Here is a 14,985-nt window from a genome sequence, read left to right as displayed (position 1 = left end):
ACCGATCCTCTGTGTGGGAATCTCTCCGCTTTGCCCTCTGCACCCCTGTTGCTGTGCTCTCCTCTGCGGCTCCGAAGCTTCCCCCCTCCACCACCCACAGTCTCCGCCCGAGAAGGGGCTTCCTAGTGTGAGGAAACCTTTCCTCCTTCACAGCTCCCTCCCACTGGTGCAGGTCCTGTCCCTATTCTTTTGTCTCTGTTTATTCTTTTTTCTTCTGTCCTACCCAGGTATGTGGGGAGTTTCTTGCGTTTTGGGAGGTCTGAGATCTTCTGCCAGCGTTCAGTGGGTGTTCTGTAGGAGTTGTTCCACATGTAGATGTATTTCTGATGTATTTTCTGAGAGATGAGAAGTGCTTGCAGACACCAGAACTCCAGGCTAAGATCAGAGGAACAGGACAGATTGCTTACATTTCCCCTGAAATGGCTGCTAGGGTTGGAGGGTCTCCTGCAGAGGCCGGGAGTGGCTCTGTTTCACCGTGGGGACAAGGACACTGGCAGCAGAAGTTCTGGGATGTACTCCTTGGCGTGAGCCCTCCCAGTGTCTGTCATTAGCCCCACCAGAGAGCCCAGGTCAGCAGTGTTCTTTATTTTGATTGTGGTGGTGGTTTTACAGGAGTATACATTTGTCAGATACCATCTCATCAAACTGCCTCTTGGCTAAGTTCAAGTGCATTACCCTAGCACATACACCCTTTCTTATCTGGTCTTATCCTACCTTTCTAGCCCTACTGCTTTCCTTCCCTTGTAAATACCTGGTTCTGATTTCATTGTATGCCTACTATGTGCCAGGTGCTCTTCTAGTCGTTTAAGGATAGGCTTGACATTAAAATGTTAGTTAAGCTCTTACGGTAAGCAGTTTCAGGCTTTAAAAAAATACAGTCCCCGAAGGACAAATTAAGCAGTGAGTAGTATGACAGAAAGCCACCACCTTTAGACAGAAGTGATTATTAAGGTAAACTAGTATGAAGCAGTAGTTCTGTGGCAGAGCTGTGGATTATGGAGAGTCCACAGCAACATCTAGCTGGTACCAACATGCTTGATAGCTAAGCCATTTCTTCTTTTCCTCCATCCCTCTCATCCTCAGGTTCTACCATTTATTAAACTCCATAGGAGTGTTTCTAATTTTATATGCATAAAAATCACCTTGGGAAGGGAATGGGGGGGTTGATTAAATGTATAAGTCCTGGGCCAAATCCTATAGATTTAGATTCTAATTCTGTAATGAGGTAGAGCCCACAAATCTGCATTTTTGAAAACAAATAGTACAGGTGATTCTGATGAAATTGAAGAACTATGTCTTAAGAAACATTGCTAAAGAGTCTTTTTCACAGATTACTGTCTTGTGCATCACCTTTTCCATTTTCAACATAAGCAGTTTATACCTTCCTTCACTTTTTCTTATCTTGCTGTTTTAATACCCTCTGCTAATAGGTTTCCTCTTTTCTGTTTCCCACTCAATTCTTCGCTCTACTGCTAGATTTTCTTGCTTAAAATGAATGAGTAACAAGTTCCTCAATATACATGGTTGAAATCTGGCACTTAGGAGAAAGACTTGCAACAGATATTAGTTGCTTTGTTCACTCTTTCTTTCTTGAGTCCTAGGATAGAAGTTGCCTTCCTCTGTTTTTGAATAATTCATTTCCAACCGCATTCCTGCTCCATTGTTTGTTGTAGAAACTTTATGAAATGGACAAAAGTGTGGAAAAAGTAAAAATTACCAGTAATTCTACTTTTAACTACAATTAGCATTTTGCTGCATTTACTTCCAGTTTCATTCTATGTCTGTTGTATAAATCTATATTTTACAAAATTGAGATAAACTATATTTGATGCTTTAGAATCTGCTTTTTTTTTACTTGTACTGTTATATCATCGTCATTTTCCATATTTTAAAATACTCTTGAAGCACACAGTTTTTAAAGACTGTACTATGATTTATTGTACCATTTTCCTTTTGCTGGTTATTTTGAGCTCCCCTCCATTCCTGATCTCTCACTGTAACATACTGCAGTGAAGTTTGTTGAACCTCAGTGATTATTTTTCTACATAGAGTTGCCTAGAGGTGCAATTCTGCATGAGAAGGGATGCACATTTTTAAAGTTTTAGATATATTCTACCAAATTACTCTTTAGAGAAATCTTATTTTAAATTGCCATCAACAGTATACTAATTTATAGTCTTGCCAGTAGTTTGTGATATTAAAAAAACAAAACCAACAAAGACCTCAACATAAGAGCTCAGACTATAAAACTCTTAGAAGAAAATATAAGGGGAAAGCTTCATGACATTGGGTTTGGCAGTGATTTATTGTATATGACACTAAAATACAGGAACAAAAGAAAAAGTAAGTGAATCAGACCTCATCAGAATTCAAAAGTTGTGCATCACAGGACGCTATCCATAGAATGAAAAAGCAACCTACAGAATGGTAGAAAATATTTTTGAACCATATGTCTGATAAGGGTCTAATATCCAGAATATATAAAGAACTCATACAATTCAACAACAACAAAAAAACCCAATTAAAATTGTTCCCACTACAAAAAAGAAATGATAATAATGTGATATGATAGAGGTGTTAGCTAATGCTACAATCGTAATCATATTTCAATATATAAATGTATCAAATCAACACATGTATACATTAAACTTACACAATGGTTATATGTCCATGATATCTTAATAAAAATTTTTTTTTAATGGGCAAAGGACTTGAATAGTTGTTTCTCCAGAGAAGATATACAGGTGACGAGTAAACACATGGAAAGATGCTGAACAACATGAATCATCAGCGAAATGCAAATCAAAACCACAATGAGATACCACTTCATACCCCTTAGAATGACTGTTCTAAAAAACAACCAACCAAACAAAAAGTAACAAGTGTTGGCAAGGATATGAAGAAATTAGAACCCTTGTGCATTGCTGGTAGGAATGTAAAATGGTGCAGCTGCTGGGGAAAGAGTATGGCAGTTCTTTAAAAAATTAAACATAGAATTACCATATAATCCATCAATTTCACTTTTGAGTATATACCCCAGATAATTGAATGTAGGAACTTTTGCAGAAAAACAGAACAAAAAATAGAAGCAACCCAAGTGACCATTGACTGTTGAATGGATAAGCAAAATGTGGTATGTACATACAGTGAATATTGTTCAGCTTTAAAAAGGAATGGAGGGCTTCCCTGATGGCACAGTGGTTGAGAGTCCGCCTGCTGATGCAGGGGACACGGGTTCGTGCCCTGGTCTGGGAAGATCCCACATGCCGCAGAGCAGCTAGGCCTGTGAGCCATGGCCACTGAGCCTGTGCGTCCAGAGCCTGTGCTCTGCAACAGGAGAGGCCACAACAGTGAGAGGCCCGCATAACGCAAAAAAAAAAGGAGTGGAATTCTGCTATATACTACAACATGGATGAATGTTGAAGACACTATGCTGAATGTTTCATAAGCCAGATGCAACAAGGACAAATATGTATTATTCCACTTATAAGAGATACCTATAATAGTCAGATTCCAGCAAGTAGATAGTGGTTACCAGGGGCTGGGGGGAGGTGGGAATGGGGAGTTATTTAATGGATACAGAGTTGCACTGTGGGCTGATGAAAAGTTCTGTAGATGGATAGTGGTGGTGGTTGCACAATGTGGAATGTACTTAATGTCACTGAACTGTACACTTTAAAGTGGCACATTTTTATGGTATATATCTTATTACAATAAAAAAGAAAAGAAAAAGCTTTGTCAGTTTAGAAATAAATGGTATCTTATGTTTTCAGTTCAGTTTTCTTTTACTACTCAGTTAATACACTAGGTTTATTGGCTCTTTTGTATGTAAGTTTATATGATTCTATTGTGACTTTCTTTAAAAAATTTTTTTAATTTATAAGAATTTTTTGTATATTAATGAGATTATCCTTTCATCCATTACTTGTTTAGCAAATATTTTCCCCATTTACATTTTCATTTTATTGTGCTTTTCGAGATACAGAAGTTTTTTTATTTTTACAGTATTGAACTTTTCCCTCACAGTTTTTCTTTCTATGTTTGTGATTAGGAAGCCCTTCCCATTCTGACATATTACTTAGTTTCTGTGTTTTCCAAAGTGCTTATCTTAGTGCCGTACACATATTGGGTAGAATGTGAACGTGAGGTTTTAGAACTGGAAGAACCCTTAGAGGACATTTAGTCTAAATGCTTTATTTTACAGGTATGTAAGCTTAAAACTCAGGGAGGCTGCCCTGCCATGGTAGTTAGTAGCAGACTCCAGAACAGCCAGTCACTGTCTTTTGACTTTTAGCCCAGTCTGTTATCCACTGAACTAAAACAATTCTGCTATATGGATAGTGAGCACAGAGTGTCTTTATTTGGGTAAAGGTTCTACAATACAAGAAGCAAAGAGGTAAACAGAAAACAAAGTTTCTAATGAAAAGTGTTTGATAATCTTTACTGATCATTATGCTTCATAAATGACTGGAACTTTTGCTCCCTGTAAAATTATTTTAAATACTTCCCTTATATGTTAGTAATAATCATTAGGTTTCTTTCTGTATTAAGGGGAACATTAATATTTAGGAAAAAAAGATTTCTGTCTTCTAATCTTACAGACACAATTAAACATCAGCCTTTATAGCATTCTGATAGAGTGTTTTGTATGCATTGTTGGGTATAATCTCAAATCCTGTTAGACCCATTGACACACTGTAAATAACCTAAAAATGAGTAGCATTTTCTGGAATCCTTTTGTTTCAGACTGCCTACATATGCACATATTTATGATTCTTGTTGATAATTATAGGTGTTATGGAAATGATCTTTTTGTTTATAAGTTTGAGCATCAAGATATACAAGGGCTGCATCTTTGAACATCTGAGATGGGAAGGTGTAGAGGGAAAAGCAATGAAACATTGCCTTGTAGTCTTTGCCATTAACTTACTACTTGTTCTTGGGTAAGTCATATCCCAGAATGATTTAAAACAGCCTCTGAGCTGGGTCCTTTCTAGCCCTGAAAGTCTAATGTTGCTTCTGCTATAGAATCTTAATCTGATTTTTCTCAAAAGAATAGTTTCACAGTTGAAACAAGTGTTTGTAGGGGTTGGTGGCTTATAATGTTTAAAATAAGGAAATGAATGGAGGCAGTAGAAGATTTCTGACATTACAAAAAAATGTGATTTGAACAAAGGAGGAAGAAATTCGTTTTTGAGAATTGTGCTTGAGAAAAATCCACATGATATATTATTTCTCATTTTGTTTTTTCTAGGTGACAGGTTTGATTTTCTTGTGTCTACTGGTAGACTAAGTCTCATTTTTCTTTGTGGGCGGTTCTTACTTTTTGGTGCCACATTGTGTTGATATTTTTTAATTTAAAAAAAGGGAACAAGGTGGCATTAAATGTATTCTTAGCTTTTTAAAAAAAATTAATGTGGAATTTGAGGCCCAGAGAGGGCCTATAAATTGGCTCAGTAATTAATAGTCACTTAGTGATAGAATTGGGATAATGCTTTTGAACCTAGTGATCATTACTTTTGTACAATCAGTCTCAAGGAATCCCCCAAATTTCTGAACTATACTTTTGAGAATCACTGCTTTAGATGCACCAAAATAATGTCATAAAGATGTCTCAAAAGGATCAACCTATATGCATGAAATATAAGGACCTGTCAAAATAAACTTCTACACTCCTTAGGGGCAAACCATTAAATGCAGACCCTCATTAATGTAATTTTCATAATGTCTGGTGTTCAGTCAAAAACTAGGAGACATGAGAAGTAGCAAAATGTGACCCATAGCCTGAAGAAAAATTAGAAAATAAAAACATATTCATAAATGGCAAAAATAATGGAATTAGGAGAATTTTAAAACAGCTGTTATAAATATGCTTAAGGATTTAAAAGAAATCGAGAACTTGAAGAAAGAATTGAAAAAAACCAAAGGAAAATTCTAGAGTTAAAATTTAAGATCTGCAATATAATATTTACCCTGAAGGATTTAACAGATAGATGCTATTAAAGAAAAGATCAATGAATTTGAAGACATGGCAATAAAAACAGTGTAAAGTGAAGTACACACAGCAAAAATACAGGGGAGAGGGCAAAGGACAGAGCTTAAGTGACCTGTCATGAAATAAAAAGTGGCCTAATATATGTGTGATTAGATTCCCCCAAACAGAGGAGCTAATAGAAAGGGGGAAATTTTAGAGAAATAATAACAGAAAACAACCCCAATTTGATGAAAACTATAAACTTACAGATCTAAGAAGCTTAGTAACTCCAAGTAGGAGTAACTCAAAGAAAACCACATCATATTAAAACTGCTGAAAATCAGTTGTAGAAGAAAATTTAAAGTAGCCAGAGGTGAAGAGACAAAGACACATTCCTTATAGGGAAAAAAAGATTTTAAAATAATGACTACAGACTTCTTATCAGAAGCAATGCAAGCCAGGAAACAACTTGGTGATATTTCTAAGTGCCGAAGGAATAAAATGTCAACCTGGAATGCTATATCCAACAAAAATATCTTTCAGAAATGAAGACTAAATAAAGATATTTTTTTCGCACAAACAAAAACTACAAGAAATATTAAAGGAAGTTCCTCAGGCTGAAAGAAAATGATACCAGATGGGAAATCAGATTAATACAAAGAAATGAGAAGCACCAGAAATGGTAAAAATTTGGGTATATACAAAATATTTTCTTTCTTTTTAATTTCTTTAAGAGATAAATGACATTATAAAGTAAAAGTAAGAGCAATGTATTGTGTGTTTTGTAAATTATGTAGAGGTAAATGTATGAAACAGCACAAAGAATAGGAAAGGGGAAAGGAAGTATGCTGTTGTAAGACAAGTCCTGTGTTACTTGAAGGTGGACTCTGTGAAGTTAAATATGCATATTCTAAACCCTAGAGTAATCACTAAAAATAAAACATACATAGTGGTTATTAAGTCAAGGTTTGAAATGAAATGGAATATCTAAAACTATTTGATAAATGCAAATGAAGGTAGAAAAAGATGATAAAAGAAAAAAATCAGATAGGACAAATAGAAAACAAATAAGACTATAGATAATTACAATAAATATAAATGATCTCACATCCTTATGAGAAAGGTAGAGATTGTGAGACTGGATAATAAAGGAAAACCAATTATATATGTACAAGAAACCCACTTTAAGTATAAAGCATAAGATTGAGATATGCATATAAGAAAATAGTAATCAATATATATGTTATATTAACAACATTATGTTATGCTAATATTAAATGAAGTAGACTTCTGGACAAAGAATATTATGAGGGATAAATGGGAACATTTCATAATGATGAAAATGTCAATTAATCACAAAAACATAAGTATCCTAAATGTGTGTGTATATAATAACAAAAGCTTGAAAGTATGTGAAACAAAACTAATCAATAGAACTGCAACGAGAAAAGAACAAATCCACAATTATAATTGGAGATAACACTCCTTTCTTAAAGTAATGTTCAGAACAACAGACAGAAAATACGAACAGAATATCAACCAGTTCGACCTACTTGAAATGTATAAAATGCTTCTCATAACCATAGGAAAATACATATTCTTTTCTCATGCATTTGCAGCATTCATTAAGGTAGAAAATATGCTCAGCCATTAAACAAGTCACAGAAAGTGACTTAAGGTGGCTTAAAAATCATGTGAGGTATATTCTCTGACAACAGTGGAATTAAAATAGAAATCAGAGGAATCTGGAAAATCCTGATATATTTGGAAATTAAACAACATATTTCTAAGTAAACCATAGGTCCAAGAAGAAATCACAAAGGAAATTAGAAAATATTTTGAACTGAATTGTGATGGAAACGTGGCGTATCAATGTTTGTGTGATGCTGACAAAGTGGTATTGAGATGGAAGTTTATGGTTCACATGCTTAATTACAAAAGAAGGTAGTTCCAAAGGCAATGATCAAAGCTTCCAGCTAAGAAATAGGAAAAGTGTCCCTACCCCACCCCAGCCCACCCTTCTGCTTGCAGGAACCAGATTTACCTTCACCAGCTAGTTTGGAAAACCTCATAATTCATAGAGGATAGAGTACAGTTGACCAATGACCTCATTCTTTGGATAGAATACAGTTGACCATTGAACAACACTGGGGTTAGGGGCACCAACCTTTTGCACAGCTTAAAATCCACATATAACTTATAGTCAGCCCTCCATGTACTCCATTCCTCTGTACCTGCATTTCCTCATTCACTGATTCAACCAACTGTGAATTGTATAGTACTGTAGTATTTACTATTGAAAAAAATCCAGGTATAAGTGGACCCCCACAGTTCAAACCTGTGTTGTTCAAGGGTCAGCTGTACTCAGAAGGCTCTTGCCTCAGTAGTGTCAAGATTAGCTGTAGATTAAATACTGCACAGGTGGTACCAACATCTTAAAAGCAAAGACCCAAAAGCACTGAACTGTTACCAGGTAACTTAACTGCCTCCCAGAACAAAGCTCAGTATATTTATAGGAATAAAAAACATTCAGCACCCATCAAGGTAAAATTCACAATGTCTCATATCCAGTAAAAAATTGCCAAGCATACAAAGAAGGAGAAAAGCTGGCCCATACTGAGAAGAGAAATCAATTAACCAAAAACAACCCAGAATTGACATAGATGTTGGAATTCACAGATTAAGTACATTAAAACAGTTATTATAGCTATATTACTTATGTTCAAAAAGGGAGAGGAAGGATTTAAAATAATAAGTAATTGAAAAAGTAAAAATAACCCAAATCAAATGTCTAGAGGTTAAGACCATGATGTCTGAGATGGGATTAACAGAAGATTAGATATTCAAGAAGAAAAGATTAGTGAACTTGAAGACATCACAGTAGAAACCAGTTTGGAAAAGAGTTTGGCTGTTTCCTACAAAGTGAAAAATACACTGGCCATCCCTCTCTTAGGTATTTACCCAAGAGAAATGAAATCATTTTGTCCACCAAAGACATGTATGTTACTGTTCATTGCAACTTATTTGTAATAGCCTCAAACTGTGGAAAAAACAGCATGTCCATAAACCAGTGGATGGATAAATAAATTGTTTTATATCCATACAATGGAATACTACTTAGTAATAAGAAAGGGATTATCATTACGTGTAACAATGTGGAAAAATCTCAAACAATGTATTTTGAGTGCAAGAAGCCAGATTTTAAAAGAACATCCTGAAATTCCTTTTATCTAAAATTCTATATAATTCAAGCTAATTCATAGTCACAAATCAATCACTGGTTCCCTGGAGATATGGTAGGGGAAGTGTGGAGGAGTTAACAAGGGGCATAAGAAAAGTTTTAGGGGGAGATGAATAAATTCATAATCTTGATTATGATGGTGGTTTCACTGGTACATTTGTCAAAACTTACAAATTGTGGATTTTAAATATGTGCAGTATTTTATATCAATCATAATAAAGCTGTTAAGAAATTTTTTTGAAAAGAGCAAATCAAACCCTAAGTAAGTGTAGAAAGAAAAAAAAATCATACACACACACACAGATATCAATAAAGCAGAAAATGGATAAACAGTAGAGAAAATGAACAAAACCTAAAGCTGTTTTTTGAGATCAATAAAATTGATAGTTCTCTTGCTAATGTGAATAAGAACAAGAGAGAAAACACAAGTTAATCATTGAAAATGAAAGGTACCTACAAACATTGAATGGATTATAAGACAACATTAAGAGCAAATTTAGGCCAGTAAATTGAAAGGTTACATGAAATATTAAAAAGGTAGAAAAACTCTTTTTAAAGGTGTATGTTACTACAGCTGACATGAGCAAAAATTTAAAATCTGAATAACTCTACATCTAATATATAAAGTTATTGATAGTTAACAATCAAAACCTTTCCCCAAGAAAACCCAAGCCCAGATGGCTTCACTGGTAAAGTTTGTCTAATATTTAAGGAAGAAATGTTAGCAGTCATTCACAAATAGAGAAAGATGAAATGTTGCCTAATTCATTTTATGAAACCAGCATTAACCCTGATACTAAAACCAGACAAAGACATTACAGGAAAAGGAAACTATTACAGACTATTTCTTACAACCATAGAGGCAGAAATCCTTTATAAGTATTTGTAAATTGAATTCATTAAATATAGTAAAATACATACATATGTATATAATATAACTCATGGTCAAGTGGGCTTTATCCAGGAATATAATAAGGCTTGTTCAACAATTTGTATATAATCCATTATTGTAGTTCACCATATATTAGTACAATGAATGAAAAAATTCATTTGATCATTTCAATAGATGGAGGAAAAAGCATTTGACAGTATTTAACAACAATATTTAAAATTTCGTGTTTTTTGTTTTTAAATAATTAAACTCGCAGCAAAGTAAGAATAGAAGGAAACATTCCCATGAGAGTTCTCTTTTCTCTGTATCCTTGCCGCCATTTATCTCTTACTTTTTGACGGTAGCCATTCTAACAGGTATGAGATGATACCTCATTATGGTTTTTGGTTTGCATTTCCCTAGTGACTAGTGATGTTGAGCATCTTTTCATGTACCTATTGGCCATTTTTTTTTTTTTTTTTTTTTTTTTTTTTTGCGGTACACGGTCCTCTCACTGTTGTGGCCTCTCCTGTTGTGGAGCACAGGCTCCGGACGCGCAGGCTCAGCAGCCATGGCTCACGGGCCCAGCCGCTCCACGGCATGCGGGATCCTCCCGGACCGGGGCACGAACCCATGTCCCCTGCATCGGCAGGCGGACTCTCAACCACTGTGCCACCAGGGAAGCCCCTATTGACCATTTTTATATCTTCTTTGGAAAGATGTCTAATCAAGTCCTTTGCCCATTTTTAATTGGAGTATTTGGGGGTTTTTGGGTTATTGAATTTTATGAGTTCTTTATATATTTTGGGTATTAAACCCTTATCATATTTATGGTTTGCAGTCAGTGGACTGTTCCTCGATGGCATCTGCATATCTTCTCAGTTTTCGAAGTAACATACAGGAGTGCCATCTTGTGTTAAGATCTTTGGAGTCAGGCAGACCTGGATATAAAAACTGGCTCTGAAACTTGCTGCATTCTAGCATTTCACTGCCCTAAAATATTTTGGATATTCTTGAAACAACAACTATTTATTGAGAACCTATACTGGCCAGATACTATGCTAGACACTTATGTGTGTATTACCTTAATTAATATGACTTAAAACTAACAACATTTTTTGAGTCCCTTTTATGTATTGGACACATAGTAATACAAAGTATTTTCCATTCCGTATGTCATTTAATACAGCAACCCAACGAAATATTGGTACTATAGTTATTATTTCTACTTTAGAGAAGAAGAAATTGAGACCAAAAGAGAAGAATTTTTTGAGTATGAGGAACTCAGTTGCTGTGATGGCTCTGGGTTTGTTTTCTATTCTTTTCTACCTGTGGAACAAAAGACTTTTTGTATTATATGTTACCCAAGCTTGCTGCAAAGACTAACTGGGACTTTAACTTAAACTCTCTTTTTGTTTTTCCTTTCTTTTAGGTTATGAATGCTAAGGGTGTCTCCAAGAGTTTAAGCAGGAAGTGTCAGGTGAAGATAAGTTTCTAAGAGGAAAGCACTGGGCAGGCTTGTAAGCGCATAAGCCCAGTTCCAGATAGGTACAGCTTTAGAAATAGCAACCTTAGTCACAAATGAAAAGGCAGTGTTTATATGTATTTGGTAAAAGAAGTATAGCTCACCTTTCTCTCATTTCCATGAACAGAACAATCCTTTGTCAGCAGTGATATTTTTGAAGGTCAAAGTTGATAAATTTTGTGCTTCTAAAATATAATGTTGAATCAGAATTCTTTTTATGATGTTTAATCGCTATCCAAAGTGCCTAGATAGGAATTTTCTTTAGGAAAGTAAAAATATGTCACTAAGGCCGTGAAGGGTTTGATTGTAGCATTGCTTGCTTAGGCAGCTGTGTAGTGTAGAACTTGTGTAGTGTAAGCTTCACCCTCCATCTTTTCCTTTATCAGCATGGAATTACTTTTAATATATAGTATAATCATTTTCTGCAGTGTTCAATCACTTAATATAAATGAAATTGAATTATGTTAATCTATAATTATAGACTAACCAACCTAATAAAAGCATATATATGAAATATTTGTACATTCTGATTTAATGATCTGTTTATTATACTGTAGTATCAGAAATTAGCTGGTTAATTTATAAGTAGACTCGATTCCTGAAAAGTAATTTGTGGAGTACTGGGAAAATAATGATTCCTCACTGTTTCTCATTAGCATCATTTTTATTTTTTCCTTTTTACCTTTTGGTCTTTGTCTTCACTGAATAGAATATCCTGGCCTTTGATTTGGCTCTCCTTCACAACCCGGCTATACTTGAAGCTTGGTTTAAATGCAGCTGTATTACAAACTGGGTTTAAGTCTCATCTGTCTCACAAAACTTTCTCTGACTATTTGATCCAACATATTTTTTTTTCTTTTCTGAAATTCTGCTGCTTTTCTCTTCAACACAGTTTAAATTGTCTTCTAGATTATATACATTGACTTTATTATTTTTTTCCAGCTACATTCATGGATGTTATCTCCTTTCACCCTTGAACCCTAGAGGTAGATAAGATAGGCAATATTATTCCCCATTTTATAGATGCAAAAAATCTTATCTTAGAGGTAGATAAGATAAGCAATATTATTCCCCATTTTATAGATGCAAAAAAAAAGGCAAGTTATTTGATTTCTTCAAGATAAGACTTCAGCCCAAGTCTTCATTCCACAATTTGCTTTCCCTATACTATAATGCCTCAAGTTTTGTACTTTACCGACTACTCCTACCATATGCTGAGCACATATAGATATGATCCGTTGGTTTAAAATAGATTATTTCTTTTCAAACCCCCAATCACTGATATCTGTTTCTTTTTAAAAAGGTACTTAAGTAATTGTGGAGTCTTTTATCATAATGGTGGAGCCTTAGTTCTTCAAAGGGACAACATGTTGTATGATCAAGATTTGAAGTTTGGACTACTGAAATTTTTCATATGCATTCATCAGACAAATGTCATTGACTGTGGACCATATGCCTAATATTAATGCTAGCTCTGGATATGAACAAATATTTATTGCATTATTTTGTTAGTAATATCTGGTCTCCTCTTTTTCGTACAGGAGAAATTAAACAGATTCTAGAAAATGAACTTCAGATACCTGTGTCTAAAATGCTGTTAAAAGGCTGGAAGACTGGAGATGTGGAAGACAGTGTGAGTTTAGTAACTGCCTAAAAATAAAAAAAAAAATAAGTTATGCTATTGACTAAATGATGTATAAAATTGTTTTTTATTAATGTTGTTACATATGACAGATGTAGGTTTGGTAATAGTAGCTGAGTTTAAGGAATCAGCAAACAATGTTTTTCAAGCTAAAACATTTTCATAGTAAACCAACAACAGTTTTAAGTGAGTTAGATATGTAAGTGGCATGATTTTCCTACTTCTAACTATTTTATAGGAGTTAATTTCACATTCTTTTTTGAGAGCTTTTACATTTTTCTCAAACCTCATATGATGTCAGTAAGTGCCTTGGAATAATAATTTTTTTCTTAACATCTTTATTAGAGTACAATTGCTTTACAATGGTGTGTTAGTATCTGCTGTATAACAAAGTGAGTCAGCTATACATATACATATATCCCCATATCTCCTCTCTCTTGAGTCTCCCTCCCACCCTCCCTATCCCACCCCTTCAGGAGTTCACAAAGCACCAGGCTGATCTCCCTGTGCCATGCAGCTGCTTCCCACTAGCTATCTATTTTACATTTGGTAATGTATATATGTCTACGCCACTCTCTCACTTTGTCCCAGCTTACCCTCCCCCCTCCCTGTATCCTCAAGTCCATTCTCTATGTCTGCGTCTTTATTCGCATCCTGCCCCTAGGTTCTTCAGAACCTTTTTTTTTTTTTAAGATTCCGTATATATGTGTTAGCATACAGTATTTGTTTTTCTCTTTCTGACTTACTTACTTCACTCTGTATGACAGACTCTAGGTCCATCCAGCTAACTCAATTTCATTTCTTTTTATGGCTGAGTAATATTCCATTGTATATATGTGCCACATATTCTTTCTTTATCCATTCACCTGTCGATGGTCACTTAGGTTGCTTCCATGTCCAGGCTGTTTTAAATAGAACTGCAGTGAACATTGTGGTACATGACTCTTTATGAATTATGGTTTTCTCAGGGTATATGCCCAGTAGTGGGATTGCTCGGTCAAATGGTAGTTCTATTTTTAGTTTTTTAAGGAGCCTCCATACTGTTCTCCATAGTGGCTGTATCAATTTACATTCCCACCAACAGTGCAAGAGGGTTCCCTTTTTTTCCACACCCTCTCCAGCATTTGCTGTTTGTAGATTTTTTGATGATGACCATTCTGACTCGTGTGAGGTGATACCTCATTGTAGTTTTGATTTGCATTTCTCTAACGATTAGTGATCCTTTCATGGGTTTGCTGGCAATCTGTATGTCTTCTTTGGAGAAATGCCTATTTAAGTCTTCTGCCCATTTTTGGATTGGGTTGTTTGTTTTTTTGATACGGAGCTGCTTGAGCTGCTTGTAAATTTTAGAGATTAATCCTTTGTCAGTTGCTTCATTTGCAAATATTTTCTCGCATTCTGAGGGTTGTCTTTTTGCCTTGTTTATGGTTTCCTTTGCTGTGCAGAAGCTTTTAAGTTTCATTAGGTCCCATTTGTTTATGTTTGTTTTTATTTCCATTGCTCTAGGAGTTGGGTCAAAAAGCATCTTGCTGTGATTTATGTCACAGAGTGTTCTGCCTATGTTTTCCTCTAAGAGTTTTATAGTGTTTGGCCTTCCGTTTAGGTCTTTAATCCATTTTCAGTTTATTTTTGTATACGGTGTTAGGGAGTGTCAAATTTCATTCTTTTACATGTAGCAGTCCAGTTTTCCCAGCACCACTTATTGAAGAGGCTGTCTTTTCTCCATTGTATA

The 14,985-nt window shown here is 35.0% G+C and overlaps 1 protein-coding gene across 1 annotated transcript in view; it reads left to right on the top strand.

The window, feature by feature from the left end:
* The window catches only part of FAF1 (Fas associated factor 1), a 486,072-nt gene that overhangs the window by 193,292 nt on the left and 277,795 nt on the right, over window positions 1-14,985 (top strand). The window contains exon 5 of the mRNA XM_082614051.1: window positions 13,153-13,244. Coding sequence (XP_082470177.1) covers window positions 13,153-13,244 — 92 coding nt within the window. The remainder of the gene's footprint in view (window positions 1-13,152; window positions 13,245-14,985) is intronic.

Source organism: Mesoplodon mirus, assembly GCF_964341445.2.
Source record: "Mesoplodon mirus genome assembly, chromosome: 3".
NCBI classification, from domain to species: Eukaryota; Metazoa; Chordata; class Mammalia; order Artiodactyla; family Ziphiidae; genus Mesoplodon; species Mesoplodon mirus.
The sequence above is the reverse complement of the archived record's forward strand: the minus strand, read 5'-3'. Positions and strand labels throughout refer to the sequence as shown.